The following is a 23,323-nucleotide window of genomic DNA, read 5'->3' on the forward strand; positions in this document are numbered from 1 at the left end:
TGTTCATGTTAATGTCTGTGTGAGTGAGCACTCAGTTTATGTAACAGTCTTTATTTAGAAGTTCTTTGCTTGAATCCATAGAATTATTCAGAAACCATTGTGTTGATAAGAGTTTGGGACTTGTGTGCTGTTGATGAGCAGTTTTCTGTACCTGAGGTGTGTAATCTGTACTTACTGCTCAATATTTTCATTTCATATGTTGTAATTTCTCTGACTCTTGGAACACTATTTCTATTCTCTGCTAGCACGGACAGCATGTTTTCAGCTTGTCATTCTCAAAATAGACACATGTAAAGCAAAAATAAAGTACAAGGGGAAGAGGAGGTTTGGAATGAGGTCTATGAAAACAGACTGCTTGTTAATCAAGAGTGTGCAAACTCCTCCTACTTCACATGGATACACATGCTCTCCTTTCTCTAAAGGTCTGGCAGGCTCTCTTAGAAGAAATTGTGTTGCTGTTTGTTGTGGAAGAAAACAGGAATGCCATGAGGGTGACTGTTGGACGTAATTCTGAATTGCACTGTCACTATGGCAAGGGAGAAGAGTAATAAGAGTACAGAATAAGGTGGCTCTGCATACAAATGACAAACTCTGAGTAGTCCCAGTTCTGACTAGAACACGCAGATAGGACTCCTCTTTCTGGTATTGGCAGTAATCTGACGTATGTTGAAAGCCAGAGCAGTTCAAATCTAAGCATATCTTGGGAGGAAATTGCAGCTGACAGTGTCTCCTCACAGATTTATACCAATATGGAGAGTTCAATGCTTTGCCAGGGAAGGAGAAAGGTTTTGAATCAAGGGAAGGTTGTTAGCTGTGCTTAGTCCTGCATCCCACCCAATGTTGTAGTTTTTACTGAGAATGCTGTATTCGAAATGCAGCTTTGATAAAGTGGGGCTGCTGATGATTTAAAGCGTGAAGTTCTGAAATAATGTCTGAAGGCAAATACCTGTTTATTATAAAGCACAGGAACACAGGAGGCAAGATACAGCTGGGGAATTTCCATCTCTGCTCAAATTCTGGAAAACCAAACTTAATAAATGAACAAAAGTGCAACTCTCTGACAACCAGTTACATCCAGCTGTCTTCTGTCTTTGCAGTGCTCAACTGGTATCTGTACAGAGAAGAGTCCATGTAATTATTTTTTGTTATAAGATCAAGTCCTATCTACAGTTTGTGAGCTATTCGGCAGTTGTAGCAAGCACAATTTGAACAGCACTTACTGTAGATGTGCTACAAATATGCTGAATTTTATATTCTTTAGACCAAACATCCACAATTTAACAAATTTTCTGTGTAGCTCATCTATCTAACTCCTTGACTGGGTTCTTGTTTGGTTGGTGCTTGGGTTATTTCCACCTTATCTTACACTCCGTGCTCCCCCCCCATCTCTTTTGAAACCCGTTGTCCAAACCTGGACATGGGATTTCAGCTGAGCCTTTAGCTGCACTGAATTGAATGAAGGATTTGCTGCACATGATGACATATTTGGTAATAGCACATGCAATGGTTGTTTCAATACAGGTCATCCCACTAGGTACTTACCATCATAAATGTCTATAAGTGGGGTTCCTGGAGCGATGGGGATGTTCGGTGTCTCACTGATGATGTTGAGGAGTGATTTGACTTCTGATTCTAGATGCTCCACTGTTTTTATTACCTTCTAATGAAAAAAAAAGGAGACAAATGGAGACAGGGGGTGGTCAAAGTGTCAAGTGGGAGGAATTGTACGAAATGTTAGAAGAAGTGCAGATTTAATGTCCCATAATGGTAACAGCACATTTAATTTATATTGCGCATTGCAGGTTTCAGTATTTATTGTGTTATGCTGGCCTCTAGTGGCTTGAAGTATTAAAGCTTTGTTTCTCAAGAGATGATAAAATCTCTGAATAAGGAATGACCCAGAATTTGACTTCTTGGAGAGAGCTTTGCATTAGTTTGTTTTTAATTCTCTCGCATTTCTGAGCCATGATCATATCCAAGAAAATAATTTACGCAGAAGATGGGAATAGTTGATGGAGTGGAAAGAAGAGGGCCAGGACTAGTGTGAGAGAAGTAACATTGCCATTTGAGAACCAGCAGCATGCAGTTTGGCAGCTAGGAATAGTTAGCACTGGACACATCTCCTGAGTGATTAAGACAACAAGAAAAACAAACAACCCCCACACAAACACAAGAAAACAACTTGGCAGCTTTTGTAGAATCTCGGTTATAGAGTTCATTTAGTTCCTGAGTGTCTGCAGGAATAAGCAGAAACTCCTCTGTCCAGTCCTGGAGTCATCTGTAGAATTCACATCTAGCCATGAGCAGATGTGAAACTTTACTGGTATCAGTTCTGAGATTATGTTAAAGGCACAGTTAAATACATCAGAAAGGGCTGATCTGTAATAGTCAGAGACTGTTTAATCAGTTGTTTGGAATTCATCAACATCTTTCTGGTAATAATGACAAACCATGACAGAAAAAAATAGTCACACCTTGAACAGAATAAAATCAAGAAGAGATAGTTTCTAGAAAACATCATTCTTTCTTTTCTTTTGTCAAAAGGATGGTGCAGAAGTCTGGTGAGGTCCAGGAGCCATTGTAAATAAATATCTCTTACCTCTTCAATAATGTCTAAGCGTCCATGGATTGTGTCATGTTCATTACACCAGCTTTCTCTTCCCAGACTGCCAGGTAACACACTGAGAGGGTCTGCAACAGCTGGAAAAACAGCCACAGCTCATTAGCAGGAGCTTTCTGATTCCTGAAGTATTTTGCCTGCTAAACAGCATTGTTTATGAAAACAAATGGGGGAGTCTGAGGTAGAAATGAAACCCTGTCCCAGTAACTATAGCTTCATGCTGTGAATGTCTCCTTGCCTGTACACATTATCATTGTTGGTTGGTTGAAACAAGATGTTTGCTCTTGCCAAGGATATGGTACTCTTTTGTGTGTTGGTGTTTTTCATACCTGTGTAGAATAAGTTTATATATAGATTGCAACCCTGTCTTTCCCAGTACAAAACCTCAGAATTGGGAAGATCAGCCTTATGTATCAGTTCCTCTTGGACTTTCTTCGGGTGTTGACACAGCAAAGCTTTAAAGAGTAGATAAGAAGGGGGATCATAAATGTGTGTATAGCTGATGCCATTTGCTGTCTAAGCCACTTGTATATAGAATCATAGAATCGATAAGGTTGGAAAAGACCTCAAAGATCATCAAGTCCAACCTGTTAGCCAAGACCTCATGACTACTAAACCATGGCACCAAGTGCCATGTCTAGTCCCCTTTTGAACACCTAAATGATGCTGTATGCAGTGTCACTCACCTCTGTCAATTATCTCTGTTTACCTCTTGGTACTCAATGAGCTCTTGCTCTGTGAGTGTTTCATTCTGCTGGCTCTACCTTATGAAGGGTTGATACCTCTGATGTCCATGCTTTAATGGAGACTGTTTCCTTTTCATAACTTTTACGCAACATTCAGTAACACTTAGATTTCAATATGTGTGCATAGAAATGTAGTAGAGTATTTTAAATCCTGCTAAGGTGCTAGCATATATTCCTGCAAAGTTAGGCCTTGTTCTCATTTGAGGCCTCTATAATCCTTCGTGAGGATTCTCAATGAGAAAGCAGCAGTATCTCATTCTGTTGTTTGATTGTAACAGAGATAAAGAAACTGAGCTTGTGTTAAAATGAACAGTGAGAGACATAAGAAGATCAGCTAGTTCTTTCTTCCGTACTGTTGTGCAAGGATAGTAGTTTGGAAATGCAGCAGTGCTTTACTGCAAGTCTGTGCCGGGATTTCTGTAGTGTAGGTATCCAGTGATGGCAAACACATCAACAAGGATTGTAGCTTATTGCAGTTTCGTGGAATGAGAGATGTACTTTGAGTTGGAATGACTTTGAGTTTAAATTGGAGGGCAGTGGGTGGTGAGGAGGAGAGGATTAAGATGGGATTTGATGTACTAGGTGTCCTTTTGAAATCGGTTTTGCAGAACACAATAAAGAATTTTTGGTTGTTTGTGAGAAGATTTTGATTTAGTTGTTGGGTTTTGTTTGGTTTGGTGTGGTGGGTTTTGTTGTTGATTGGTTTTGGTTGAGTTTTTTTGGTGTTGGTTTTGTATTTGTTGTTTTTTTAATATATGTTCACCAGCAGGTGGTGCTGTTAGGACAGAATCCCTGTAGAGAAGCCTGGTTAGGAATTCAGGCGCTTTGCGTTTCCTCTTTTTTTTTGCCTTTGTTATTGCTGTTGGTGTTTTGGGAGTGTTGTTGCCAGTGATTCAAGTGAACCATGCTAATTCGCTAATTCTCGATATTTTTCTTTTTCATTTTTTTCCCCCTTACTTACATGTGGTTTTTTCTATCATGGCTGGGACAATGTAGAGATACTGAAATTCTGTGACAGAACTGGAAGTTACAAAGCAGGACCAATCTTTGTCTATGAATCCTGGCTTTTCTAACAACGGCATCATAGCAAGGTAAGCTCCATTGTTCTGAGAGACATGAGCAGAATTCTAATATTCTCATCTCTAGCTCTCAGCATCATGCCTAATGGCCCAATTCAACTATATGCTGAACTAACACCCATTGCATTGGAGAGCAGAAGACCAAGGGCAAGCAGAAGCATGGTGATGAGTTAACTGTGGATCTGTTGCTGACAGCTGGGAACATTCCCAGATCTAACTATAAGTGAGCTGTGAAGAGGCAGCAGAAATCATTAGGTGGACTGAAAATAAATGGAAGAATTTAAGAATCCCCCAAGAAGTTATTTTTCACTGTATTGGCCCAGCTGTAGGTGTCTGGATACCAAGGTTAGGTGGAAAGTTTGGGTGAAGGCCAGAACCAGTGGTATGCAGTTGTTAAGGGATCTTTTGGCTGGTCTTGAGTTACCTGCCAGGCCTGTTTAGTTTTGTCCATTCCCTAGAAATGGAAATGCAAGAGGGTTAGTGCTGGGTACCTCAAGTTAGTGTTTGCCACTTCTCTTTCTTTGATCATGCATTTTACATCATACTAGTCCATTAAAGAATGCCGAGAGCTCTGCTGTAGGAGAAGCGGAAGTAGCTGTTGGTCCTGGCCAAATTGGACTCTGACTCAGTGATTCTCTGGCCTTTCCATACTGCTAATGGTACAGTGGTTGTTCCCGTTTGCACTGTGCAGGGAGTCCTTTCATCTTATCAACAAATCTTAAATCCACCAAGTGATATCTGAAGCAGGAATTGTATAAAGCCTTACCCAAAATGCCCCTTCAATCATTGCTTTAGCTTAGCCTTTCTGTGTGAAAGAGAATTATGTTCAGCCCAAACCTCAGTACTGTGTGGACTTCTGCTCTAGGCAGGTGTACATAGATGGGGAGGTTAGATATGATGGATGGCTTGGTCATTTGTTAAAAGCAGCTCATGCCATGATATATATGTATAGCCAGCATAAGAGTTGCTGCATCTCACTGTGAGGTTACCAAAACACTGTACACTTTGTCTACACTTGCATGTCTAAAGAACTAGGTAAAGGGATTGCTGTGAAATGCAGGATTCAATAGTGCTTAGTTTCTTGGGGTGGTTGGTTTCTCTCTTCTGATATGGAAACAGTTTTGTAGTGCTCAGAGCACGTTGCTGCATTACAACCTGTCACAGACTTACCAAAGGGGGAAGGATCTCTCATCCTGATAGGACTGTAAGATGTTACCCAGAACCACAGATTTAGTGCTGTGCCAATTAAAAAAAAAAAAATCAGTAAATGGTGCAAGCCTCAGAAGCACCTAATAGCTCTTGCTTGTGAGTGAGAAGAGTTAGAAACATGAACATGTTTAGTTCCCACATTTCACGTTATGGAGGTAACCAAAGGCTGAAACCTTCTCAGCCAAGGACCTGGATGTCTATCTGGTTAGTGACTCTCATGCTGCAGCAAAGGTGCTCTTGCACTTGCCGTTGACCTATCACCACCATACTGAAACAGGGTACTTCAGGTGGGCAGTTGCTGCTGCTGGCTGGGCGGCCAGTGCTTTGGCCTGTGTGACTTTCTTCTGTTTCTGAGGCTTGGCTTCTACAAATCCTGATTGTTATTTTGTTTTCCAACTATAGCTCCTAACCCACAGCCTTTATCTCTGGGATGAGCTGTTCACAGGACACATCCGGCCCTTGTAAATATGGCATGCATCTGGGTCACTATTGCTTCAGCTGAATCGTGTGACCATAATTTCCATGTGTTCAAACAGAATCACATGGTGCCTATGAGTACTGCCCTTCTCTGTATTGCAGTTGGCAAAAGAAAATTACAGTCTGCCTTTGGCACAGAGCTTCAGCAGCATCTCAACCTCACCTAATAATAGCAGTCATCTTTTTAAGAGAGAAAAAAAATGGAAGGCTGCAAATCACATCAGAAGGCTGATGGCCTTTGAGGGTACTTGCTCTCTTTTTGCTGAAGAAACATTGTCTGAGGCAAAGCACATGCATAAATACAGAGAACTTTGACAGCAAATTCTGTTCTTTGTATGCAACAGTAAAAACTGTTCTTTGTGTGCTGGATGAGGTGCATATTGAAAATGTGTAGGTATTTTATTATTTTATGACAGTTTAAGCAAGTGCATAGGAGGCATATTTCAATGCCCTAAATGTTTGATTTGAAACTTAATGAATTACTTCAGGCAAATATATTTGTTGAAATGTTTCAGTATAGCAGAGAGAACACTACCTTTCAGGTAATGTCCCATCTGCAAGTTCACACCTGATGCTTCCTGCAAGTGACATGCTTAGTTCATTCTTGAACTCCATTCTATTGGTGATTATTTTCCATTAAGGATCAAAACTCTTCTTCAAGATAAGAAAATGATCCTTGATTTTTTTCATCTGTGATGTGGCGTTGATGGTGCTCACAGAGATGGGTAGTTCTAGCTGTCCTGTTCTGTGATACAGTCACACAACAGCAGAGGGAGCAGGAAAATGGAGAAGGTCTGAGTTAGTTGCTAATGAGAATCTTTAGTAGAATATGCTTAATATTTGAAAGAACTGTAATAATGAAGAGTAAAGATCTATGCATCATGGTCAGCCTGACTATAGAGAACTTGATCTTACAGTAGTGGATAGAGCAATGAAGTAAGAAGTAAACCAACCTTAACAAACAGGTTAAAGAACAAAGACCTCAGTTTTAGAGTACCTCTCAGTTAAACTCCTCTGCCTTCTTTTTATTTTATATATATTTCCCAAGGCGTTGCTTCTACACAGTCCTTGAAATCCTGTCTATCTGAGCAAACCTGAACAACAGTCTCTTTATGGTCATTCAATGCTGATACTAACAGAACTGAAGTATGCAATCACACATATCTGGTAGGTTTTTATAAGTTTCTTTCCTAAAGATGCATTAGTAATCAAACTGAAGTTACAGCCTTGATACAGAAATTACTGGGTTGGATTCTTTGGTGTGCATTATGTTCACTCAGTTTGACCTTCTCCATAATGTTCTTTATTGGTCATAAAGTCTATAAAATTCCTTTTGCATCATTCTGTGATCAGTGTGGTTTTGAAAATTAACTGAGAAATCATGTTGTGCTCAGTAAGGAAGGAGGAGGGGTAAAACAGAGCAAGCCACAAGCCAAATGAAAGACAAGTGAGATTGGAACAGGAACCAGATGGCAAACAAGGAAGCCTGAAATCATGTGATACACCAAGGGGAATAAAGGAGAATGTGTATAACTCTTCAGGAAAGCATGCTGTGCTGTGTGTTTGTGTTTGCACTGACTTAGGTTTAGCAGTATCATTTTATTTCTGCATAAGTGGGCCAGATAAATAAATTCCTTCTGTTAATTATTTGTAGAATTAATTTTAGAAGCTAAATAACCATATCAGAAAGTCATGTTCCAAACTTCCTACTGTTTATCAAGATGTAGAATACACTATTATGGCTATTATTTCACATCCTACCTCAGTTAAGGTTGAACTAATTTGTTTTTTCCTGACAGAGAAGGACTAAAGGGAAAATGTCATGCATTGTGAGATGTATTAGTGACGGTGGGTCAAGATATCAGTCTACCAGTTCACATTTCCGTAACTTGTCTGTCCCATCAACCTACATGTGAAACTCCATGTGCTTGTGAAAGAGGCAAAATCAGAAATGGGACTTGATAGAAATTTCCCAGACTAGGAGATGGCTGCCATGGAGTCCTGTGGAAAACTGCTTTGTTTGGAGGAAGTTTTTGCTATTGTGTTCCATGTCATTCTCCTTTTGCAATGGAGCTTCAGTAATGGAGCTTGAGGGGAGGTGTACAAGACTGGAGACAGTTTATGCTGCCAGGAGGCACTTTTTTCCCAGGACCAGCAAAATCTGGGGCCACTGCCATGGCTCTCTGTCAGATGCATAATTACTACTTGAAAAACCACTTTTCTTCTTCTGCTGTGTTGCCGTATTTGTGATTGCAAGAAGCACTTTATGTATGTTTTCATTCAATGGAAAGAGGATAACACTAAAATGTTCCTGTGAAGGAGCTCTTGTCTTGGAATATGTTTCTATTGTGCTGGTTTTCTGAACAAGCAGCCAGAGAATGTCCTCGTGCATGCTGTTGCAATAGAAAATGACTGCAGGGAATTGGACTGATAAGACTCCTGAGCTATATAATTTGCCGGTAGGTTACTCTAATTAATGGTGTGACTTCTGATGGGATACCCTGATGCTTTGGGCTGCAAAGAAAAGTTTCCCATTTTTATTTCTATGTAGATATAGAGTTGTTTTATAGCTAATAATAATAGGTTTATAGCTAGTAGCCGTATAGGGCATATTTATGTGTGGAGAAGGAAAAGAGGACCTGTTTTAGCATATGTAAAGAATGTAAATTGTGGAGTGAGTGAGCTTAAGGCTGGTTTGAGAAAGGATGTGGTGAGACACATGAGTGTTTGATGATACCATCAATTTGAGGATGACCACTGGTATTTGGAGGGAAAAAGAGTTTTCAAGTTTTATGAGAACATGGCTTTTGGCCTGAGATATGGGTTTGGGAAGTGAGTGAGGTGAATTTGTGACTTAGTAGTCAACTCTGTTGTTGTGTAGTTTGAATATTTGTAAGTTGTGGTAGTAGAAATACAATAGTACAGTGAAAGAATATCCTCATAGCATTTTTTCCCCTAATATTGGAGTCTAAGAACTTGCTTGAAGAAGTATTTTTGTCTAGCAGACAGTTCATGTGTTCTGCAGCAACTTAGGATCACATGATAATAGTAATATATCTATACAGATATATAGGTGTAAGTATATAGCAATACACATACACATGAATACTAGATCCTGGCATTCACAGACAAGACTTACAACTACTTCAACTAGAGGAGATAAGGTGTGTTTATAGATACAGCTGCATCCTGCAGATGAACAATAGGAGTCTAAACCTGTGATTTATTTTTTGAGTTTGATATTAAACTTTACTTTACAGGGAGAGGTTATGAAGCCCAGAGAACTTAAATTCCTTTAAATACAACAAAACACAGGGGCTTACAGCTATATAAAATCTGTTAAAAGACTCGTTTTTGTACAGAACCCCTATCTTCAGGTGCTTCCTGGTGTTAAGAAACATATCTACACCTGGGTACACTTTGTTGTGACAAAGTTCTTTCTGCTTTCTTGTTGGAGCTTGGAGATGAGTGTTTGCAAAGACTACAGTCCTTGCTTTGGAGACAATAATGCCAGCAGATTTCTGTAAGGACAGAAAATACCTATAACATGGAATATAGGTTAAACCACTGCTAGTTCATTACTAGAGAAATATGAGTCCCAATATGGTTTAAAATGTGGCATCTCTCTTAGATTTAATGCAGTAGTGTAACCTTCTGTAGGCAAAACATTGTTTTGTGAGAATGCAGGTGGTCAGTTTGGGACAAAATTAGGCTGTTCTGTTTTTCTCTCCACTTTCTAGGCAGTGGCACTTTCTTAGCTTTGGTATTGCATATAGATATCGGAGGACCCAAAATATTCTGAGAAGTCATATTATGTTAGCTGAAGTAAAACATTCATTGTTTACTTGAATATGTAGTTAAAACCAAATGAAACCTCTACTGTTTAAAGCCAGATCTTGCTACAGGGTGGAGTACCGAGTAGCAGTTGCTTCTACTGGAGCTCTCCTGTTGCTGTCTCCCTAGTACTATGCTTAGTATTTAGTTTGCTCAGATAAATGGAGCATGCCAGTGGGGCCAACCTGCTTTCCTGCTTGCCAGGTACTTGTTTGCCTAAGAACTCCTGGTCACCACTCTGCTACACATAAACATCCAGCACAGACTTTTCTGTTGGAGTGCTACACAATTTGCCCAGAGGTTTTTGTAAGAATGGAGACATGTTGAAATGAGGCAGGTATTGAATGCTCCAAGCTACGCTGTCCGTATGCGACCAGCACCCCACAAATTGACCCAGCAACAACAGCAAAGAATAGGAACTGTGGCCACTAGGCAGGAGCACATGGTTTACATCCAGAAAGTCCCTTGCACCAGCCTCTCTGCCTGAGCTGTTTGAAGGCTGAGCGCTATGAATATGAGGTTTGTTCATATTAATGGCTGAATTATAACATACATTCTGCTTTGGCCAACTTGAGCCATTTTTAAGAGGAAAATGTGGGAGTTGGGAGGGAGAATCTATAAGGAATTAAAAAGTTTGATTCCCTGACTCAAAAGTAGCAAAGGGAGAGTGGAGATTACTTTTTATAATACCTGTCAGCCAGCCAGGGTACTCCCCTGGCTGTAAAAGACACAAAATTTCCCATCTTACATAAAATACACCATTGAGACAGTAAAAATTATTCCCTGAGTAGCTAGCACCTGGCATGATACTGAATACTAGTCTCTGCTGCAGTTATTATTCAAGTACTGCTCTATTTAACTGGCTTTTATATGAGTTTGCTAATGATTTCAGCTTAAAACCATAATTTTGGGGGAATAAATTAAAACATTATTCTAGCCTTTTTTTTTTTTTTTTCCCCATGTGTGAAGCTCACAAAACTCATGAGAGAATAGTGACTACTTGTACTTGTGAAGTGAAAACAAGTTCGAGTGCCCTTGCCAGTGTATTGATACTTCAGTTCATCACTAATAAACATTAGAAAGCCAGTTGGGTGGGCTGGAGTCAGGGCAATGAAGAGTGACTAGGACTTGGAGGCGGAAGAGACTAACAGTTTTTAAGTAACTGTTTTGGTTGTAAGGTAAACTTACTACCCTGACATGAAATAAAAACATTGTGTGTTGCTAGAAGAGCAGAAGGAAAATAAAACTGGGCTTCAGCTAGCAGGAAACACCTAATACGAGCAGACAAGGAAGCCAAGTTTGTGGCTACATGGGGACTGTTAAACCCTCAAACTAGACAAAATGAGTAGCTTCGGTCACACTGTCAGCTGCAGTGTGATTACAAGTTATTCCAGTGCTAATCTGCTGTCAATGAAAGTATAATTCAGATACAAGCATATAAGATGTTTTATGTTTATACTTCATGCTCCCAAGGTATTTGGAGATGTCCTGCAAAATCTCAGTAATAAGAAATCCAAAGCAGAAGAGCATAAAATGTTGTGCTGTTACCAGCAAATCTAAAATGAAGGGTTTGAATATAGGAAAATCTTTCCCTATTCACCTTGAACTTTGATCTTATTCCTGAGTGGATTAGTGTGTATGTTAATAAGGCAGCCAGAATATTAATTACGGACATGCAAGGCACTGGCTTCAGCTCTGGCATGTAGCTCTAAGTTTCTGAAAATACTAGCACTAAAACTTTGAGTTCTTCCTATTAAAAACAGTATTCCCACAGAATTTCATCACATGCCTGTATGACCTTCATATAAAGCTCACAAAGCAAGAAATTCTTTATTACCTTCTCCTCCCACCTCATGCAAAAGCTTTGACCATGCTACATTTAAGATATAGTTTCTGCTTAGCAGGCTTGGAATCACTTACCTAGAAGATCTTGCTCCTGCAGGACTAAAATAAAGGCCAGTGCCCAAAGGCAAAGCATGGTTTCAGTCTCTTCAAGTTGTGCTGTAGTCCTAGTGGAGAGCCCCACAGCCTCCCTCCCCGGTTCACGTCAACTACTCTGTCCAGGCGTTTGTGCTGACAGTTAGCCAGAGTGAGGAGGAAATATGCCCAGGCTGAGCCAAGAATCTCGAGCTGTTCTTTTCTGCTTCCCTCCTTTAAAAAAACACCCTTCCAGCTCTATGCAAAGTCCAGTTACCCAGGCAAGCTGGCAGTGGTCCAAGCTCCCCAAAGTTTTTTGGTTTTGGTTGTTTTGGTTTTGGGTTTTTTTTTACCCTTCTATTTATTTACAGAGACTACAACTGGAATGTGCTGAAGAACTTTGGATTCTGTAAATAGAGCAAGCAAGGAAGACAGAAAGGAGGAGGAAGGGATGCTGGATGTTTCTTCCCATCTAGGATTTCATCCAGGGTGGGGAAAGCAGGAACACTGGAAAAGACAGTAACTTAGATCTTGTGAGCTTACAGGGCTTTTCCCATTATTGTCATTTTAAAGACTGCAGAAAAATCTTTCTGGGGCGCAACCATCTGTGATGCTTTATGTTTGGACAGGATTGTAGGAGCTCCTGAGGAGCGACCTGAGCTCTTTTCAGTTTAGCAGGTTTTAGAAACAGCTTAGACTTGATAACATCACGTGCAAAAATGGTGCTGTCAATGGTATTCTCACAATGTGTGCGATTCACAGTATCACAGTATCACAGTATCACAGTATCACTTAGGTTGGAAAGGACCTCGAGGATCATCGAGTCCAACCTGACACCGCAGACCCCATGACTAGACCATGGCACCAAGTGCCACGTCCAATCTCCCCTTGAACGCCTCCAGGGTCGATGACTCAACCACCTCCCTGGGCAACCCATTCCAATGCCGAATGACTCGCTCGGTGAAGAACTTCCTCCTCACCTCGAGTCTGAACCTCCCCTGGCGCAGCTTGAGACTGTGTCCTCTTGTTCTGGTGCTGGTTGCCTGGGAGAAGAGGCCAACTCCCTCCTGGCTACAACCACCCTTCAGGTAGTTGTAGAGGGCAATAAGGTCACCCCTGAGCCTCCTCTTCTCCAGGCTAAACAATCCCAGCTCCCTCAGCCTCTCCTCATAGGGCTTGTGTTCAAGGCCTCTCACCAGCCTTGTTGCCCTTCTCTGGACACGCTCAAGTGTCTCAATGTCCTTCTTAAACTGAGGAGCCCAGAACTGGACACAGTACTCAAGGTGCGGCCTAACCAGAGCAGAGTACAGGGGCACTATGACCTCCCTGCTCCTGCTGGCCACACTATTCCTAATGCAGGCCAGAATGCTATTGGCCCTCCTGGCCACCTGAGCACACTGCTGGCTCATATTCAGGTGGCTGTCGATCAGCACACCCAGGTCCCTCTCTGTCTGGGAGCTCTCCAGCCACTCCGACCCCAGCCTATAGCTCTGCATGGGATTGCCATAGCCAAAGTGCAGCACTCGGCACTTGGACTTGTTGAATGCCATCCCATTGGACTCTGCCCATCTTTCCAGTCGGTCGAGGTCCCTCTGCAGAGCCTTTCTACCCTCTAATTGACTAACATCTGCATCTTACCGGAATCTTAATTACATGTTAATTATTTGTACTGAGGGTTCATTGGTGCTGATTGGGTAAGTGTCAGACTTTGACCCCACTGGCCTCTTTCCTGGTATTGTTCTTCATGTTTATTTGAGTTACCTTTTTTCCAAACTGTTGCAAGGAAAATGTCAAAGGCCATTAGGGTGTCCTACTTAATCCTAAAGGCCATTGTCCATCATAAACTGTATTAAAAACCAGAATCACAGAATTATAGGAGTTGGAAGGATCTCTGTGCATCATCTAGTCCAACTCCTGCTCCAGTAGGTTCTCATAAATCAAGTTGCACAGGATCATGTCCAGACAAGTTTTGAAATTATCCAGAGAAGGACAGTCCTCAGCACCTCTGGGCAGTCTGTTCCAGTGCTCCATCACCCTCAAAGTAAAGATTTTCTTTATATTTAGGTGGAAGTTCTTGTGTTCTAGTTCGTGCTTATTGGCCCTTGAGAATGAAACCATGAAAACTAGAATAGGTTTCCTTAATCTTTTCTACATCTCTACCAGCAAAAAAATCCAGTTATTTGAGTAATATACCTGAAAGTGAGCCTGTAGAGATGCTGTCATACAGGGATGTGGTAGGCTCTGATATTTGGAGTGAGAGATTATCTGTGTGTTTTCTGTGCTTTGGAGAGAGGAGACTGAGCGACCTTTACCTTTGTCCTTTTTAAGCAAAATCGCCCAATGCCTTGCAAAGGGAGCCTATCTGTGGGTGCTTTTCTGCATGCTTTCTGCCATCATCTAGACCATGCTAATAAAAGCAAAGAGCACTCATTGAATCAGTTTTCCCTTTGACACACTGAAAAATGACATCATTTCCATTCCAGACCACCTCTGCTGAAGTCACTCATGCCCTTTTCAGCACATTTCATCAAGGTTCCTCCTGAATTGCACTCAGACTCCTGGAACAGTTCAGTCCCTTGAAGGCACGTGCTTCTTATTTTTATGTGTTGTGTTGTGTTTGACCATAGCAAGATGCTGGTCTGATAGCCATGGAGAACTAATCAAAATAGTGAGGGTTTGCTTTAGTATCATACTCTAGGAGTTGTTCCTGCAATGAGAGAGGAGTTTTCTCCACTGAAAGTAAATGGAGACAAAAAGAATACTTCTGCTAAGTGTGATTCTGGTTTTCAGTAGGACTACTTGTTCTGAGAATTTTTATGATCTTGGTTAATTACCTGAAATCACTTCTGTTATTTATAAATACTCAGAATGAAGCTACAGATGAAGACAACTTAGCTAGCAACGTGAAGTGGAAAATGTCCAGGGTATGTGACAGAAATCATTAAATTGCAAAGTAAATTTTTCACATGAGATTTGAGAGCAGCAGAAAGAATATGATACAAACCTACTTGTCTTCTGAAAAGTTAGTAACCGATTACCATCAGAGAAAGCATTCTTCACGTTCATCTTGGAATTGTCTATATGTGAGAATATAATGAGATCATATGCATAAAGGTTTGCACAAACTCCAGCTGTTGAGATGTTCCCAAGATCTCAGCAGCCAAAAAAAGCATACCAATGAGCTGGGATGTGAGTTTTTGCCAGCAGGCAGTCTGGTGGAAGCAAGAGCAAACATAAAGATTAAGTCTATTTTGGGAGTGGGTTGGGGTTTTGGGCTTTTTTGTTTGGTGTTTTTTTTTTTTGTTGCTTTTTTTGTACAGTCTGGCTGTGTCTCTTTCTTGGACTAGTCAAATGCTTGGCAAAAGCAATAAGCAAGTGCACTGTGGTCCCACAGTGAGAAAATAATGAACTAAGGGCATGCATTGGAAGAGGACATATGTGACATGTGAAAAAGTTCATACTTACTGGGCATAAAATATTGCAGTATGGGTTGACAGAGGATATAGCTGAGCATACTTGGAAAAAAATGGAGTGTGCTGTACTGCAGTCCCTTGGGACTTTCTAGTGAAAGAGAAAATTCAGTGGACATTATTTCAGGGGAAAAAAATATGGTAGAGATCCCATCCTTGTAGGGAGAGGAAAGCACTGTACACTGAAGAGAAGGAAATGAAAGATAATAATCTCTATCCTGGATTTACCATTGCTAGATGATGAAATCGATGCAAAGTTCATGTGTTCTACCTACCAGTCCCTGGGAGATTTTTGTCCATTAGGAACCATGGAGATTCATTGGGCTCTCAGAACAAACACAGTATCTGCTAGGTGCTCATGACCGGAAGTTCTTTCTACATGAAGACTGTTGAACACTTTATGTAAAATGAGGCTTGGCTCACGATCCTTTTAGAAAAGGCCATTTACTTTCCCTCTCTTAATTTATTCAGTTTCTGGCTGCTGGGTTGAAACAACAATTGAATAGGCGTGGAAGCAGAATTTTACCAGAAGAGATTTGTTCCCACCACAGCAGCTCTGCAGATTGTGGGCTACTTCTAAGAAAAGCAGAAGCTTGCTCTGCCATCAGTACCTCTGTTTGGTAAGTGATGATTTCACCAGCATGAAGTAGGCATTGCCATTTAAAGTTTTTTTATACTAGTGACTCTTTGTACCATATCCCTGACAGCCCCCAATGAGTTTCCATGTTTCTCTTGTTCATGAGGCAACTTCAGTTTGTGTTACAGGTCTCGTGGGTGACAGCCTTCAGTATGTGAATAACTTCAGATTTTGTGCCAGTGCAATCTCCTCTCCAGTCTGTTATATATCAGCTTGTACTAGTGTTGATTATCTTGATTTGCAAGGAACATCAAAAAGTCTCTAGACCTGCTCCAGCACCTCAATGTCCTTCTTATAACAAGGTAGATGAAGCCCTTCCTTTTATGATGCAGTGTAAGCTGTATTTTCACTTGCTATATACATTTAAAATGTGCTTTAACAATATGGAAGTTCCTTTTGGAAGAGGTCTTGCTGCAGTCAATGTCTGTAGATCAGATCTGCCACAGAAGTGCTGGATCTTAAGCATGGCTAACTTCACCTCATGAGAACTAGGCTGGGGCTAATGGAGGCCTTGAGCAACCTGGCCTAGTGGAAGGTGTCCCTGCCCATGGAGGCAGGGGGCTTGGAATTAAGTGATCCACAAATTGCATCAGGTTGAAAGGGACTCTCAAAAGTCACCTTGTCCAACCCCACTGCAGCCAGCAGGGGCAGCTCCAACTAGATCAAGTCTGATCTTGAATGTCTTCAGGGATGTGACCTCAGACATCCTTGGGCAACCTGTTTCTGTCTCTCACCACCCTCGTTGTGAGGAACTGTGTCCAGCTCTGGGCCCCTCAGTTTAGGGAAGATGTTGAGTTGCTGGAAGGTGTCTGGAGAGGGGAAACAAGGCTAGGGAGGGGTCTGGAGCACAGCCCTGTGGGGAGAGGCTGAGGGAGCTGGGGTTGCTTAGCCTGGAGAGCAAGAGGCTCAGGGGAGACCTTATTGCTGTCTCCAACTCCCTGAAGGGAGACTGTAGCCAGGTGGGGATTGGTCTCTTCTCCCAGGCAAGCAGCATCAGAACAAGAAGACACAGTCTCAAGCTGTGCCAGGGGAGGTTTAGGCTGGAGGGGAGGAGAAAGTTCTTCCCAGAGAGAGTTGTTGGCCATTGGAATGTGCTGCCCAGGGAGGTGGTGGAGTCCCCATCCCTGGAGGTGTTCTGGGGTCGGAGTGGCTGAAGAGCTCCCAAACAGAGAGGGACCTGGGTCTGCTGATCGACAGCCACCTGAATATGAGCCAACAGTGTGCCCAGGTGGCCAGGAGGGCCAATGGCATCCTGGCCTGCATTAGGAATAGTGTGGCCAGCAGGAGCAGGGAGGTCATTGTGCCCCTGTACTCTGCTTTGGTTAGGCCGCACCTTGAGTACTGTGTCCAGTTCTGGGCCCCTCAGTTTAAGAAGGACATTGAAACACTTGGACGTGTCCAGAGAAGGGCAACAAGGCTGGTGAGAGGCCTTGAGCACAAGCCCTATGAGGAGAGGCTGAGAGAGCTGGGATTGTTTAGCCTGGAGAAAAGGAGGCTCAGGGGTGAGCTCATTGCCCTCTACAACTACCTGAGGGGTGGTTGTAGCTGGGAAGGGGTTGGCCTCTTCTCCCAGGCAACCAGCACCAGAACAAGGGGACACAGTCTCAAGCTGTGCCAGGGGAGGTTTAGACTCGAGGTGAGGAGGAAGTTCTTCACCGAGTGAGTCATTCGTCATTGGAACGGGTTGCCCAGGGAGGTGGTTGAGTCATCGACCCTGGAGGTGTTCAAGAGGAGATTGGACGTGGCACTTGGTGCCATGGTCTAGTCATGGGGTCTGTGTTGATAGGTTGGCCTTGATGATCCTCGAGGTCCTTTCCAACCTTAGTTATACTGTGATACTGTGTGAAGTTCTGCTCTTGCCAAAAAAGCATAATCAGTGATACATACATACATACATACATATATATAAAATAAAGTTGATACTGTCAAAATTGTCTCTGTTTCTAATTGTAGCCTCCCTGAAGAAATTAACAAGCAGATGTGTCATGGAGCAGACAGCTCTGATCCAGCCTTCTGCAAAACAATACATTCTGTACTACGCCTAAAGCCAACAGTGAGTCAGCTACAGGAATTGACTCTCTTGTGTCATCTGCGTGCCAACACGCTAGGCTGGATTCTGTTTGCCAGCATTAGGTAAGCATCTGATGGCTTCAGGCTGTTTTGTATCTGTGGCTTCAGCTTCCTAAGCAATCATCTGCAAGGAAACGGAATCAGAAAGCTGAAGAAAAAGGTGGATCACATGGAATATTAGTGAATAATGTTGTTTGTTTTGTATTTTTAACCAGTTGTTAGATCCTTTCATTTGACAGATTTCATGCATTTTATGAAGCCTGCCCATGCCTCAGAAACACCTATGAAATATGGTATGCAGTGTACCTGCCCAGCTTAGAGAAAGGAAAACTGTCCTTGCAAAGATGAATCAACTATATTCCCAGTTAAGTTAGTCACTCAGCAATGGACTTTTGACTCCCAAGTCTTGTTATTGCACACATGGTGATGATAGCGTGTGTTATATTTCCCATTACAGAAGGCTGCATCCCTTTGCTGTTGTAACTTTACATCCACCCATTTGAGTCACATAAAAATGTGAAACACATTTGTGAGTCCATGGCAGACAATATTCTATAAAATAATACTCATAGGAGAAGTACCTGATTATTCTCAAATTAGAATTACTCAGCTAGTGTCTTTAGCAGATTGATACTGTGAACCACTCCAATTGAATAAGATAATTGCTTGAAACTGGACCAGCATTTTCATTCTGTGAAGGACCAGCTAAGATCTGAGAAGCTATTCACCTGTCGAATATGACCTTGCTGAACATGAGTCGTGACAAGCAGCAGCAAAGCAGAGGTCTGTATTACTTAACATGTGTGGACTTTTCTCCATTAGGCAATGCACCAGCCATGTATATGAAGCCTTTGAATATAGATATTTACTTTATAAAGTGGAGGTATCTAACAGAACAGCTGGAAGTAAATCTTATTTCTCATTACTAGTCAGCTTATTCCTCTTCCCTCTTAATTACCACAAGGTCACAGATGGATGCAAGGAAAAGAATGACTTGCCAGAGAGACAAGCCAAGATAATCACTCCACTGTTGTTCCTCTGAAAATTCACAGTACATGTATTATTTTACAGCCAACGCAGTAATAAGCCCAGGTTAAGACTCATTTTAAAATACATGTGTTAGAGTAAATAGAACATATAACAGGGTGGCAGTAATTCCTCTCTTTTTACAGATCCATCACTTATTTAGCTGCATTTTTTCTTCAAGCATGCTTTTGCCACATGCTTCTAGGCAGAGACTGAACAAGAATGTGAATGAATTTTTTCATCCTGCTGTCAGTGTAGTTAATCATGTGATGGATCCTGACCAACAAGATTTCTCTAGAGCATGGGTAGGTATTACTGTATGGTGCTGGCTTCTCACCTCTTTAATTCCAGCTGCAAAACTGCATTAAAACAACTTAAATATTTTCATAATGCCACTATTTAATAGGAGAATGTGTGGTAGTTGTCATAGGGAAATTGTATAATGAATGGAAAGAGAAGTGCCTATAAAAAAATTACTATTAAAAGTTGATCTAAGGCATGAAAATACTCATGAGAGTATGATCATATTAATAGATTAACAAATTAGCATCCACCATGAGCTTCAGAGGCAAAGCATTAATTCACATTGTTAGAAAACGGATGTGGATTCTGGATTCTTGTCCTCCACCCTGTATTCTGAATTTTTTTCTAATGAGATCCTTGAGGACTGATCAGTTCCATATGTGTTTGGCATGGAGGCTGATGGTGGCTACACCTGCTATTTGTTTGCTGTATCTTTGTGGATATTCTAGTAGGTGTTATGCGTGAAACAAGACAAAGAATTACCACCTGAAACAAGTCCTTGCAGGAAATCAGGATAGTGTAGACACTGTTTCTAATGTCAGATTTTAGAACATCCTACCTTGGTTTAAGAGACCAGTTGGCTCCAAGTATGTTATCTGTTACAATACTCTTTTCAGATATAATAAAACATTATATACAATCTATAATATAATATATAATACATAATCTGTCCCAACTATGATTTAATTCACACCCACCCCTGGAAACCTGGAAACCATTATAAGAATAACAAAAATGTTATTTCTTAATTCAGGTGTTTTATCTATGTCATTTTGTGTGGGGGGGGTGGTTTCTGTAAGTGCTTTCTGTTTTTTCCTTCTTGGATACTTTTAATCATCTGCACAAAAATGAAGTGATAATTTTCTGTTTCGCAGTGGTAACTATCTCAGATCTTTTCTAATAGCATTGAGAAAAGATGAACTAGAAGATTAGAGGATAAAAAACATAGAAGGGGAATGGAGGGCTGACTGCATGTGTGCAAGGAAAGAGAAGCAACAGAAGTGAGGACAGAAAAATCATGTGACTCATCAGGACACTGTAGACAGTTCTGAGGTAATCTGTTTTCTTTAAATTATCATTAAGAAAGTGAATTAGAGAGCCTGTGGTTTGAATTTAGAAGAATAAATTACAGGGTACAAAAAGTATTCTGCTGGTATTAGATACTGAAACCAGGAAAGAAAAACTGAGAGGTACTTGACTGTACAGCCTTGATGGAGTCACTGAAAGGAGGGTGTAGGACTGGGAAGACATGAGGCAAGGTAGGCAGGAGTGTAGCCCAGCAGAAGGGCAGGGGAGGAGGTGCTGGCTGAGGTGGATAAACATCGCCTGGCAGGCAGGGAGCTGCTTCATGGATGATTGATGAAGTGATCTATTTCTGTCTGAAGGGCCACCAGGTTACCCCAGGAGCCAGTACATCTCCCATCCTTTGCCTTTGGCTCAGGCAACTTCTTCGTTTTCCTCTGCCCACAGTGGCATTCAGCAAACCTAATGGGCCAGGCTGGGTACAGCCCAGGTGAGCTGATCTCCAGCACAGCATGAACTGCAACTGAGAGTTCAATGTTTAAATTAGACTCAGCAGGAGACAAGGGAAGAGGATTTAGATCAATGATATCTAAGTCAAAGTAATAGACCCCAAACTGTTACGTACTTGACCTTGAGCTTGCTTAGGCTGAGGGGGAGGCAGAGGAATTCACATAAATACCAACGCTGACAGGAGCCGATATATGGCATGCCAGCAAAGCATTATATATTTCAGCAGAAACTGTCATCTGTTCATTACTGCTGTTGGATATCTAAGCAGTGATGTCTTCAGCATCTTTTAGAAGCTTTTTGAGTTTCTGAAAGCATCATGTAGTAGTTAATCTATAGACTGCAGCAAATCAGAGTCTGTTTCAGTAAGTCTGTAAAAACCTCTCTGTGTTTCGGCTCACATCTGCTTTTCATTTGAATGCTTGGTGATTTTCGTTAGTGAAAAGATAATGATTATAGCAGTAATTTGAGATTATAGAGTGCCACTGTGATGTTCCAATGCTCTCTGAAATAGCGGAAGGTGAAGCTGTTGATCACAGTTGCTGTGCTCTGCACAGGCAAGCTAATACAGCTCTACAGGGATTTACAGTATGGGCTTCTGCCAGTGCCTATTTCCTTTAATATGAATGCAGCCTCGTGACTAATGCTTTAGACCCAAAAGATCAGAAAGCCTCGAGTCAGTGATAACATAGGATATCACACAGTATTCAAAGGTATCTAGATAAGATCTTTGTCAATTTGAAACTGCATCGTGAATTTACCACCTCTGCATGTATTAAAAGTGCTATTCTACAATTGGAAATTGAGGTAAGAAGAATATAGAACCATAGAATAGTTCTGGTATGGAAGACATCATCAAATATTTTTTAGTGCAGCTGAGCTAAATATCCCATATAGCAACACAAAATGTTTTGCTTACTCTTATCAGTTATTTAGTCTCAATGGTAGAGAGCATGTTTGTTTGGTTTTGTGCCAGCAAAACACAAGATCTGTGCTGGAGTTCCCAGTTTTTGCTCAGCTATTGAAATGTATTGGTTCAGAATCTTACCTCTGATAGGTATGAATAATATTCTGGGGTGATAATTTTGGGATCTCTAATGTAAAATTTTGCTTTTTGTCTTGAGAAACATCTCATCCTTTCTTCAAAATATTTACCGAATACAGTCTGCCCTGCACAGTTTACAAAAAGCACTTACTCTCAGGCTTCCTTCTAGGCTCTGGTGCCAGCAGATATGTTCTTTGAATTGATGTCCTTTCTCTCAGCTACTACAAAACATAGCTTGAGGAAGCTAGAGTTGTTGATTTCAACCTACCTTATGAGTCTCTCAGCTCCCTAAAAATAACAAACAGGATCATGACATTTCACTGCTGTGGGTTAGCTGCTCTCTGACATAGAAATAGAGAGGGCTGAAACTCTGGCCTGCTTTATAAATAATGATTTACTTAGAAAATGAGATGGAAGTGAAATTAGTATGCTGAATTAGAAGGAGCATTGAAACTTTTTGATAGCTATTCCTTCTTTCTCTCTCGTTTACTTAAATTCACAGTTCTTTTTGAATTGTCTATAGTTATTTATCCATGCTGATTATTATAGTGGTTTACCACCACATTTGCACCAATACATTGCATAATCCTAAATGATCAGTTTGGTTTTCTCTGTTGCTGCTCTCTGAATAGCTTCTATTGTTTTTCTTGGCTTAACTGCAGACTGTCTCCACCCTCTTTCCTTCTGCAACTGATCAAATTCAGCAAAGAATTCTCTGCTTTGGATAGACTATCACTTCCCACCCATGCTGTTCTCACTGAGGTTGGAAATATTATTAGTTTTATTTAGTGTGGGGAGAAACTTTGGCAAATTCTTCAAAACCTCTTCAAGACTCTAGTTCAATGGATTCTTTATTCACAGTGGTAGTAGCTATTTCTCCCAATGTTATCCAAACTGAATTTTCTCTGGTTGCAAATGAATGAAGCACTGTTTTCCATTTTCATGTCAAAGTGGTCCTATTTTATTTTTCAGAAGGTTTTCTGTGAAAAGAAGCAGCTATTACTTTCCACATTATGCTAACTTTTAGTGGCTTTTGTTGCAGGGACTGGAGAAGACAGGCAGGCATATACAACCTAGTGAGCATAAAACTTATTCTGAGACTTGGATTTTTCATTTCTTTCCATTAATTTAATCCTTAGTCCTACACACTGGCACATGAGCACTGAATTCCAATTCTGTTCCTTGATTAGAGTGTTGAGGTATTTTAGACTCAAAATTATCTAAGTACAAGACAATAATACTGTAAATAAAAACACTTCTCAAGAATGGCATTTCAGATGTATGCAGTATCCCTGATAGAGCCTGGTTTTACTGAGATCGCAGTTAACTATGCCTAAAGCAGTGCAGATATAAATGATTA

At 41.1% G+C, this 23,323-nt stretch overlaps 1 protein-coding gene across 2 annotated transcripts; it reads right to left on the reverse strand.

The window, feature by feature from the left end:
* Window positions 1–933: 933 nt before the first annotated feature.
* Window positions 934–12,225, reverse strand: PLAC9 (placenta associated 9). 2 transcript variants are annotated; one of them, XM_068139934.1, is made up of 5 exons: window positions 11,886–12,225; window positions 5,616–5,681; window positions 2,600–2,700; window positions 1,543–1,660; window positions 934–1,111 (listed from the first exon to the last, which is right to left on the reverse strand). In XM_068139934.1, exons 1-5 carry the CDS (start codon window positions 11,941–11,943, stop codon window positions 1,101–1,103), a joined length of 354 nt encoding a protein of 117 aa, XP_067996035.1. In that variant the 5' UTR covers window positions 11,944–12,225; the 3' UTR covers window positions 934–1,100. The 2 variants fall into 2 exon arrangements, with proteins under 2 accessions (XP_067996035.1, XP_067996036.1); XM_068139935.1 differs by lacking the exon at window positions 5,616–5,681 and having other exon boundaries at window positions 11,886–12,181.
* Window positions 12,226–23,323: the final 11,098 nt, after the last annotated feature.

This window comes from Melanerpes formicivorus, unplaced genomic scaffold (assembly GCF_026170545.1).
Source record: "Melanerpes formicivorus ecotype bairdi unplaced genomic scaffold, bMelFor1.0.p_v2 SCAF_6, whole genome shotgun sequence".
In the NCBI taxonomy this organism is placed as follows: Eukaryota; Metazoa; Chordata; class Aves; order Piciformes; family Picidae; genus Melanerpes; species Melanerpes formicivorus.